Below are 10,241 nucleotides of genomic sequence, written 5' to 3' on the forward strand. Positions count from 1 at the left end.
AAGTTACAAGTCATAAATCAATTTAAAAAAATTATGGGTGAGAGGATAAAATAGGGAAAACCTGTAAAATTCACAAAATGACTAGGATGGTCGTTACAATAAACATGTACATACTTGGACACCAAATATATTAAATGGATATCTATTTGCCGTGTATATACTTGGGCACCAAGTATATTGTACGAGTGACTAGTTTACAAGACATAATATGTTGTGTTTATATCCATCTTACACACAATATATATTGTGTATACCTGTATGTTACAACACAAAATATATTATATGTATATTTATATTACAACACAAAATATATTTATGTAGATATCCATTTTGTTTGGTTTATACTATTCGGAAAAAGATTATATCAATTTTTGAAATCTAAACGCTACATAAACTAGAAAATGATAAGTTGATTAGTCACTGCCCCAACAATATACTATAAGGTACATTTTGGAGAAAGAATTGCACCTCAAACTTGGCTATTTTTTGTGAACCAAAATAGTGAATGTGGAGAACCAGAGACACTCTATCTATCCCCAACGCTAGTATTTTAAATTTGGAAAACAAAACGACATAACTGTGAGATGAGAAAATTCCATGGCTACTCTTCACTCTTGTTCCTTTTCTTCACTTCACAGCTTACCCTCTGTAACTGTAAAGTACTCTCGAGCTCAGCCAAGGATTTTGCGATTCAATTGCCGATCCAGTAGTGATGATAAGGAGGTCTCATTTGTTTTAGTAAATTATGTAAATTTCTCTCTGTTCAGTAAAATTGCTGACAATTAATTATTCAGGATTATTTGCTGGATGCTCCTGTTTCAATTGGGGACGGCTTTTCTTTTAGCGGAGGTTTGGTTCCAATTCCGATTCTTCAATTTTGATTATGGATCAACACTATATTCAGAATATCAATTTTGATTTCTTTTTGAGTAGGGAAGTATTCAGATGAGCCAAGTCCGGCTGATGAATGGTTCAACAAAGGAAAATTTGTGCGTTTTTCCATCCTTGATCGAAATCACGCTGCATTTATTTGTTAAAATTCTGAAATTCAGTGATATTAATTTAGGTGAAAGCTTATCCGGTTTCTGGGACTGGGGAGAAAGCAAAGGATCCCATTTTTGGACTTACAATGGGTGGGAGTTCGCAGGCGTCATCTGATCTTTTCAGGTGAATCTGGATGATTTATTAGTTTGTTTAAGGGAGTTAGTAATCTTATATGTAGAAATTGAGGATGGGTTGTTTGCAGGGTTACCCATTGAATATGATTTTGTGCAATAGATGGTTTTGTGTAGAAAGTGGAAGCTCTAACAATTCTCCCATTCTATTAATCCACGGCTTACCATCACAGGTTACCATATTTCCTTTTACCATTCAAACTAAGGTCTGTCTTTTGCCATGTAACCCTTGTCTTGGTTGATAGTTTGCTAACCATGCATCAACTCCTACTTTTTACAGGCATACTCTTATCGCAAAGTTCTTCCCATTCTTGAGAACAACTATCATGCTATAGCACTTGATTGGCTGGGTCAGTATTTCACTACTTCCTTTCTTGCTTTATCTTCCTAATTGTTTTCCATTCTCAATGCTACCTTAACTATGCATTCATACCTCTACAGTTAGATCAAGTGTCTGTTTTTTTTCTTACAGAATCCATCGAGTTCCAGCCTCGGAATCTTCAGTGTGAATTTCAAATCCAAAAGAACATACTCCCTCCATCCCATTTTACCTGACAGGCATGAAATTTAAGAAAGAATACTTTTAAAACTTGTGGTTTAAAACAATCCTTAAGTATATGTGTGGCGGGTAAAATGAGAATTTTAAAGTTACTTGGCTGTAATATTGTACATGGTTAGCATTAACCTATGCAACCCAAATAATGAAATCTTTAGTTGTAAAATGGTCCTTGGCTGTATACTAATACTTCACGATTCCATTTGATCATTTTTCAGTGCAGCTCTAACCACATGTCTTTGAATGTGTTTCTATTTCTTATGTACTTAACAGTTTTAACAGTGTCTCCATGTTATCTTCCGTTCTAGTTTTTCTACTATTCTTAAAAGATAGTGTGAATCACATCTATCTGTAATCCTGTCAGGCTATATGAATAGTTTTACCTTCTCCTTACAGGATTTGGATTCTCAGATAAGCCCCAACCAAAATATGGATTTGACTATACATTGGATGGTGAGTCATAATTTCTCTCCACCTAGTAACTATGTTGATTGGACTCTTCAAAAATATCTCCGGGTGTGTGTCAGATCCTCCCAAAGCTATGTATTTTTGAAGGATCCTACATGGGCCCAAAAAATCTTTTGACGGACCAAACAACCCAACCAAGTAATATAATTATATGATCAGATTGTTACGATGTTGGAATCTTTTTTCAAAAGAATGAAGAATTTCTCCCTCCTTTTTAACATTCAATTTTTTATTTCTGACAGAATATGTGGCATCCTTGGAATCTGTGATCAATGCTCTTACTGACAAAAAGGTTACTCTTGTAGTGCAGGTATGTTTATATGTATAAAAAATAATTCTTCTATAGGACCACCATGGTGTTTAAACTTATATTCAAAACAAATCTGAGCCCCTCCACCCAACCCCATCAATTAAGCGGGAGGCAGTGGCCCCACCAGCATGCCTACTTACTCATTTATTTGACTGTAAGCATCTAACTTGCAGTGTGTTGCTTTTCTTGTGAGATTTGATTTGAAGAAAATCTTTGCTTTTGCCACTCTTACAGGGGTATTTCTCACCAATTGCAATCAAATATGCTAGCAATCACCAGGAAAAGTTGAACGGCCTGATACTTCTAAATCCGCCAGTAAGGATTAGTCAACACTTAACTGCAATTAGTACATGCATTTATTTGCTGAACATTTTTTTGTCATATTCTGCAGATAACTGAATTATTCTGTAAATTATGAAATTGCCAGCAAACAAACATATGATGGTTTTCTCGTTTCCTAGGCTGGAGGCCTTTCCTAATTCTATGACCTTGAACCATATTATTTTACACTCTTTTCAGACATAAGAAAGATAGAACTGTCTTAAGGTTGACGTTTAGTCTTGTTTCTTCAACTTCTTTTTCTCCTTCAAATTAGTTGAGTGAAGTAATGTTCGGATTCACTAATCCATTTTTTTTTTTGGTTTACTGAAGCTTACTATAAATCATGCCAAACTGCCGTCAAGCTTATCTGTTCTGAGCAACTTCTTGTTGGGGGAAATTTTTTGTCAGGTAGAGAGGATGCAAATATTTTCATGTTTATTCTGCTTGCTGACATGCATGTTTCTCTGGACTCATCCTTGGTTTTAAATCTGTTGCTATCAGGACCCTCTTAGAGCCAGTGATAAAACATTGCTGAGTTGTGGTCCTTACCAAATAAAAGAAGATGTGGCAATGGTTTACAGAAGACCTTATCTCACATCTGGTTCTGCAGGGTTTGCATTAAATGCGATAAGCAAGGCAATGAAAAAACAACTTAAGGTGCACTTTTTTTTATCCATGTCTTAATTTTCTAATTAATTGGTTTCAGGCTAATCCAACTCAAGTTTAATTTTCAATGGTTACCAGAAAAGTAATATGTATCCAAAAGTATCTCTTCTCAGTGCTAGCTGGCTAGAATGTTGTTTGTCCTTTCTTTTCTTTTCTGACCTGCCTCAAAGGACGGAAGCAGGTGTCCTTTGTTTTTCTTCTTTTTTCCCTCCCTATTCCATTGTTGAAGGCATATGAGAGAGGGTGGGGATTTTTTCTTCTAGGAGCACCATGGTATAACAGAAACAAGGAATTCAGGACCTGATTTTATGGAAGTTTTCTAGCTGAAATTGTTTAAATGGAGTTAGGTAAGGAAACTTTCAGCAGAGGTGACGATTAGATGAGTTGGTAACAAAATGCATCTAAATGTTAGAAAACTAAAACTATCTTTTTGGGGAAGGTCTAGAATAATTGTGTAACAATTACAAACAGAAATAATTGGTGTGAGGGTTTCCCTTCTGTCTAACAGAAGAACATTCATCATCCTGCTGGCGAATTTCCAGGGATAACCTGGTCAAACGTTTTTTATTTTATATCAGTTATACATTTTGATTGGCTGCAAACTTAGATATGCATTAATGGAAAGGAAGATCAAGATATACATTTCTTGATTTATTCTCATCAACTTACTTGTAGTAATAGTATAGATATAGAGGCTTTGACATTGATATCCCACAGCTTTCTAGTATTGCATCAACTGAAGGACTGACAGCAGCATTTGACACAATCACATCTAACTTCCCATATTTCTGGAAAATTACAATTTTCAATTAACAAAGTTGGATCAGACGACATAAAACAACATTAACCTCCACGAAATGTAAGCACAGACCAAGAAGTGTTAATAAAAGGAAGACATGGAGTAGGATATCGGAACAGATTACAACTTCTCTCACTGATTGGGGGATCACAATCAAGACTACATAGGTTTTAGCTATGCAGAGCTTGGAACACAAGTTTTATCACAATTATTTTAACCCTTGTTTCTGTTCATTTCAAATGAAAACTTAAGATGTCATCTAAAATTCACAAAATATTGAGATTTGTAAATCCAAAATCTACTTTACAATCCAAATTTCTCCATCCAAATGGGAATGGGAATGTGCTTCAGAGAGCTATATTTGTCAACAGAAATCCCATAAGTTGATTATGCGATAACCAATCAATTCTCTTCTTCCTATTAGTCTTGTAAAGAAGAACAGAAAATGCTGGATTTCAGTTACTTTATTCTATCTTCCTCTTCATTTAAGGATATATTAGTCTAAAACTTCCTAATCGTCAGGGCTATGTTGAGGACACAAGAGCAATACTTATGGACAATAACTGGTCAGTCCAGACAACAGTCTGCTGGGGACAAAGAGACCGCTGGTTAAACTTTGATGGTGTAGAAGATTTCTGCAAGGAATCAAAGCATCGACTAGTTGAACTTCCTATGGTAATGACACTATTTTGTTGCTCTTTATCTTGGGATAGTATTACAAATGCAGAGCATTGCTTTCGTGATGAATATCATATTCTTGAATATGCCTTCTGAACCCTCAGTAAATTAAAACGGGAACTTATGGTCATTTGAGCACTGCTTATCAGAAGTTGATTCGTATTAACAAGTTAAATGTTCTTTATATCTTTCTTGTGTTTCAATGTGTTATTGGTTTTTAGAGAAAAGTGTATTTATTTTCTGAATTATGCAGTCAGGACATCACGTTCAGGAGGATAGTGGTGAAGAATTAGGTCAACTCATTGCTGGAATTGTTGGAAAGAGAAGCAGTTTGTGATTGTTATAAGATCTAATCTATGAATTAAATGGGTAGTCCATCTGTTGATATATATATGCATACACATTAGTGTGTTTTGCTAATTGTACAACATGATGTATATCTAATATTGTAATGCTGCACGAGATAACACCAGAAAATGGTTGAATTTCATTTTTCAGCTGCTTGACAGTTTTGTATTTTCACCAATTGTTTCAGACAGAGAATGAACTACAGAGTGAAAATCATAAATGACTCTGTCTGTCTGAACTATTCTATTTATTTTTATACATAATTGGGGCTTATGGAAATTGACAATGTCCCTCTGTTATCATGGCCACTTGAAATCCATAATAATTATCTCAGATTTCCAGAGCTTGAAGACAGAGGAATAACCGTAACTTGTGTGTATCAGTTTTAAGTTTGAAGATGCAGCCCCTTCAGTCACTTTTTTTGTTTCACAGGCCGCTGAAAGGGATCAACCCAACATTGGTCTTCTCTGGCAGCTTTTTTCCATCTATTCTTGAATCTTTCCAATTCTGCAAGAGATTGTTTCCGCACCTGCATATGACTGGGTTTATCATAACATGGAACTAAACTTGGGCATTCTAATTAGTCATGTCCTTAGTCGCATCATAAGTGATTCAACAATAGAAGATTGTCTTCTTGCATTGTGTCAGTGGTGTAGATACACTAGAACAAGCATGTTAGAAAGACAGTGGCAACTGCAAAGATAAGCTACTAAGGTTCTTGTTGAAAAAGTAAATGGAACTTACAGCATTTCTTGCATCAGATGGATGAGACTCTGGCAGTCCCTGCAATGATATTTCAGGTAATTCATTTTATTCAAGAAGTTGATTGTTGAAAGCTAGTTACTTTTAGTACATACCATTTTGTTTGGTGAGCTTTCCTGTTTAGGATTTGTTCCTTGTTCTAAACTACTCTTCTACATAGAAAGACAATGGTTAGGATTTACTGAAAAGATAGGAGATGTTCAATTGTCTACTGTAAGTTTATCCCCTTTGGTTTTGCTGGACATACCTCATTTTCTGCACCACCTAGTGTTGGAAGACCATAGTGAACCAAATATTCTGAGTCAACAACCCCAACATTAGTGGTTCGGTTCCCCTATCAAAAATAGTTACAGATCAAACAGGAGAGTAGATGTGTTTTTTTTTAATTGACGATAATTTCTGCAAAATGTAATTGCTGGTGCAGGAATTGATACCTGCGCACAATATCCAAGCTGAAAGTCCACCCCCCATGCATGAACGAAGTCATTCTGTAATATCAAACTTACCAAATTCAATAAGAAATTTGGTGTACGACTAGTGTGTTAAGATCTGAAAGCATACCTGAATTATGTACCAGGCACAGCGCCACGATGCTCTTGAAAAAACAGGAGCCATCATTTCCACCCACCTGCATGTTAATTCGAAATTCAAAGATGGATAGGAAAGATGTGAAATGAAACACAATTCTTTCTGCCTATTAATATTACCCAGTGCATGGAGGTTCAGTACTGTCTCCGTAGCACCTCCTTCCAGGACCCTTTATGTTTATTGTCCTCCTGTTTCAACCATAAGAGTACATCCTTTCAAGAAGATCCAACTTATTACTGATAAACCAGTCACTGATCATGAAAGTAATAATACCTGTGCACTCTTGATCCCTCTTCTCGTGCTGTAAGTTTGTGGTGAATTTCTGAAGTATCTGCATCGATTGCTGGTTGTGATATCTGAAGACCTTCTTCTTTTATTATTGATACATATCTGCAGGTGGAGATTATTTTTCTGGTTGACATCAATGGCTCTTAGTATGAAGATATATCTTTTTAGCCCTATAATTACCGTCCAGCATTGAAATTTTCAACTCCAAGATCTTCATCCCAGAGGAATATGTAAGAATACTCTGCAACAATATCTGGGTGTAAGAACCTCTTAGCAAACCACCTAAAATAACAAGAGAATAAAGAGTCAGTTAATGCTTTTACCGTTATAGAATAACCTGAGTGAAGGCTATTAATAACACATGGTGTGTGTGTGGAAAACAAGTATGGGATGGAGTTAGGCTTTGATTTGAGAATACAGACTCTCAACTCGGAACCCACAATGTCTAAATTTTGGATCCGGCACTAGTATACCAGTCTGACTGTGGATGTAAAGGCTCATACCATTTAGTTTGATTAATAGCAGAAATGTGAATAGCAGTGCTACTCCATTCAAGATCATTCCATTCATCGAGGAGGCCATCATAGTGAAAAAGCATAATGACAAAATCAGTATGAGGAAACTGCAAATGAGATGGTATTATATATAGTTAGTTAGATCGCTAGGATGAAAAATGATTAATATCTATGGCGTCTCACCTTGTTTACAATTTCATTTACATTCTTTTTCTGCTTAATTCCGACTGCCATAGCTAGTAAGCTCATTGGTGATTTTGATTTCTACAAGGATAAAAAAACATTACTACTGCCTCTTATAGTTAAAACTAAAGATAAAAATAGTTTACAGGACAAGCAAATGTATAATCAGTCATATACCCTTGTATTGAGGGGACCCCAAAGCGGATGCATCTCTAAATCAGAGGTCTTAGCCACAATACCTCTGGGTAATGTCTCACTTCCTTCAGGCCTGCACTCATCCTATAATAACTTGCACATTAATTAATTAATTACACAACTAATTCACTCATTTCTTCACAAAATTTAGATGATCCCAACCTCACACATCGATCTAGGTTTCCTCATTCTGAAGGCTTCAACCATTTCCCATCCTATTACTTTCTGTACCAATTAACAAAAACATCCATTATAACTATATATATACTGTGGAACAAGAGTTATGTCAAAGAAGAATATAAATAAGACTTTTCAATCTTGTGGTGTTAAACTAAAGTTATGTCAAATGTATAAAAATGCAATGAAACATGTTAAGTGGAAAGTTGAAATTAAAGTATTACCAGAGTAATTCATTTTTTTTTTTGTGACAGAGGGAGTATATATTGCTTACCTCTTTACATTCAGTGATGATGAAGGTGCTTCTTATAAACAAAGCAGCGGAAAGCAGAATTGCACAAGTTATTAGGCAATTCCAACCTAACAATTTATTTTTCATGGTATCACAATTTGAAGCCATGGGAACGGTGCAAAATCCATTTTATATATACAAGGAGAGAAAAGGGTGATGCAATGCATTTACAAGTATTTCCAATATGTATGCTTAATAGAGGTCAACGGGAGATAATAGTGGAAAGTTGCTTCAACTCTACAAAAAGTTAGGCCAAATGGCGGAAAGTAGAAGATATTGACTACTCATGGATGAACTGTTATGTCCAACCACGGGACTTGTTTTTTTTTTTCTTTTCCTTTCCAAATAACCACAAAAACATTTTTTTTTTCATGGAAACATATTACGTCATACCAGACACACCCTTAGTTTAAAATCGAATCTAATATTGTGTAGAATTTAAACGACTCACTCAACAAGTTTATTGTAATCGTATAGAGATTAGGAGCCGCGATCGCAAGGTGGGTTCCACGATCATGATTCATGACGAAAGGGGTATGTGAGAATATTAGTTTTTTTTCCTAAATCGGGATTAAGCATTTCATAACATATTTTGAGTTCTACACTAGACATGATTTTGGAGCTATTTTTGAGATTTGTCGTGGGTGTACCAATCTAACCTCCTTATTCTTATTTAATTCATGTCTTGGGTTGAAGATTGGGGATTTCAATCCCAAAACTAGGAATATGGAAATTTGAGATTTGTATTTCAATTTTGATGAAATTTGATGTTTAAGACCTATGTAGCTATGAGTATTTCAATTTTCGAAGAAAGTTTAGTTTTGACCTAGGGGGATGGGTGTAATGACCCTCCAGGTCATGTATGTGTTTATGTCTTATGTTCGTTGTTTAGAGTGTTCCTATAGTGATCCCAAGTCATTTATGTGTTTATATCTTCTGTTCGTCGTCGAGATATGCAAATTTATGTGTTTTGGAGCCTTTGAACCTTGAATGATCATTTTTATCATAAGTTCACGAAGATGAACTCAGATTTCAATTCTGACAATTTCATCAGCTCCGAAAGGGTCATTTTAGACTAGTAACATGGTTGAGGCTTTTACTGTGAGAACATGTGATTAGGCATTTTAACTTTCAAGTTAAGACCTAAGTTTGACTTTAATCAATGTTGTCATCCCGTGAGAGGGCGCAACGACGCGGTGACTCACCAAAAAATAATTATCTATTTTTAAAAGAATTTTAAAAAGGGAAAAGTGATTAAAAAAGAGTCGCCACCTAATTTTAGGAAAAACTAGGAAACTAATTAATTAATTAACTTTTAAAAAAATATCTACGAAACTAATAGATTCTAGGTAAGGGGTTCAAGTTATTCCGAAGGGAAGGTGTTAGACATCCTTCGAAATCCACAATTGTGGGTCTCGACTGAATTCATTTTTTCAAATTGAGGAGGAGATAAAAACAAATATACAAGTATAATAAACATATGATATACAAGATAATGAATAAATTATATAATTCGAACTTCATTCAAATAGCTTCAATGGGAAGCAACTCCGTGTACCTGTAAAGATACTTGATAAAAGTGTTAGTAATAAATAAATATGAATAATCAAATAATAACTTAAAAACAAAAATCCGTCTTATGAACATGGTAGGCCTTGAAAATCAACGATAATTTCTTCATCGGCCATTTTTAACAAATAATGTATATGAATTTAAACTAAATTTCTGTCTTTTAAAATAGGGAGGCCTCCAAAATCGACGAAGAGATTTTTTCATTGGCCAATTTTAACATTTGCTAAAAATAACTTAATTAAGAACAAAATGCATCAAATAAATTTCAAGCAACACAAATAGAACCCAATGTAAATGATACTCAAGCTATCTAAAGAATGACAACAAATATATAACACATCAATAATA

General features: G+C 34.9%; 2 protein-coding genes across 4 annotated transcripts; one reads left to right on the forward strand and one right to left on the reverse strand.

Annotated features, from left to right (window-relative positions):
• Positions 1-515: 515 nt before the first annotated feature.
• On the forward strand, positions 516-5,431 carry LOC125871021 (uncharacterized). 2 transcript variants are annotated; one of them, XM_049551600.1, is made up of 13 exons: positions 516-723; positions 795-849; positions 934-989; positions 1,067-1,167; positions 1,279-1,348; positions 1,456-1,525; positions 2,128-2,184; positions 2,442-2,509; positions 2,744-2,824; positions 3,161-3,238; positions 3,332-3,487; positions 4,818-4,970; positions 5,227-5,431. In XM_049551600.1, the coding sequence occupies exons 1-13, from the start codon at positions 598-600 to the stop codon at positions 5,308-5,310; spliced, it is 1,155 nt and encodes a 384-aa protein (XP_049407557.1). In that variant the 5' UTR covers positions 516-597; the 3' UTR covers positions 5,311-5,431. The 2 variants fall into 2 exon arrangements, with proteins under 2 accessions (XP_049407557.1, XP_049407556.1); XM_049551599.1 differs by having other exon boundaries at positions 4,818-5,303.
• A 259-nt stretch (positions 5,432-5,690) lies between these two features.
• On the reverse strand, positions 5,691-9,805 carry LOC125871019 (uncharacterized). Of its 2 annotated transcripts, none has more exons than XM_049551598.1 (14): positions 8,304-9,805; positions 8,015-8,077; positions 7,835-7,936; positions 7,658-7,738; positions 7,463-7,581; positions 7,140-7,241; positions 6,945-7,061; positions 6,791-6,859; positions 6,645-6,711; positions 6,518-6,571; positions 6,331-6,417; positions 6,179-6,232; positions 6,066-6,104; positions 5,691-5,850 (listed from the first exon to the last, which is right to left on the reverse strand). In XM_049551598.1, exons 1-14 carry the CDS (start codon positions 8,427-8,429, stop codon positions 5,734-5,736), a joined length of 1,197 nt encoding a protein of 398 aa, XP_049407555.1. In that variant the 5' UTR covers positions 8,430-9,805; the 3' UTR covers positions 5,691-5,733. The 2 variants fall into 2 exon arrangements, with proteins under 2 accessions (XP_049407555.1, XP_049407554.1); XM_049551597.1 differs by having other exon boundaries at positions 6,179-6,235.
• Between the last annotated feature and the right edge of the window lie 436 nt (positions 9,806-10,241).

The sequence above is a fragment of the Solanum stenotomum genome, chromosome 7 (genome assembly GCF_019186545.1).
Source record: "Solanum stenotomum isolate F172 chromosome 7, ASM1918654v1, whole genome shotgun sequence".
NCBI classification, from domain to species: Eukaryota; Viridiplantae; Streptophyta; class Magnoliopsida; order Solanales; family Solanaceae; genus Solanum; species Solanum stenotomum.

Bases quoted from the DNA above. Each gene is read 5' to 3' on its own strand.
- LOC125871019 (XM_049551597.1), bottom strand. From the start codon at position 8,429: ATGGCTTCAAATTGTGATACCATGAAAAATAAATTGTTAGGTTGGAAT. The intron at 8,078-8,303 runs GTAAGCAATATA...TAATTGGTACAG, and splicing joins TCATCACTGAATGTAAAGAG to AAAGTAATAGGATGGGAAAT. The intron at 6,418-6,517 runs GTATCAATTCCT...TATTTTTGATAG, and splicing joins AGCTTGGATATTGTGCGCAG to GGGAACCGAACCACTAATGT.
- LOC125871021 (XM_049551599.1), top strand. From the start codon at position 598: ATGGCTACTCTTCACTCTTGTTCCTTTTCTTCACTTCACAGCTTACCC. The intron at 990-1,066 runs GTGCGTTTTTCC...ATATTAATTTAG, and splicing joins GGTTCAACAAAGGAAAATTT to GTGAAAGCTTATCCGGTTTC. The intron at 1,526-2,127 runs GTCAGTATTTCA...TTCTCCTTACAG, and splicing joins TATAGCACTTGATTGGCTGG to GATTTGGATTCTCAGATAAG.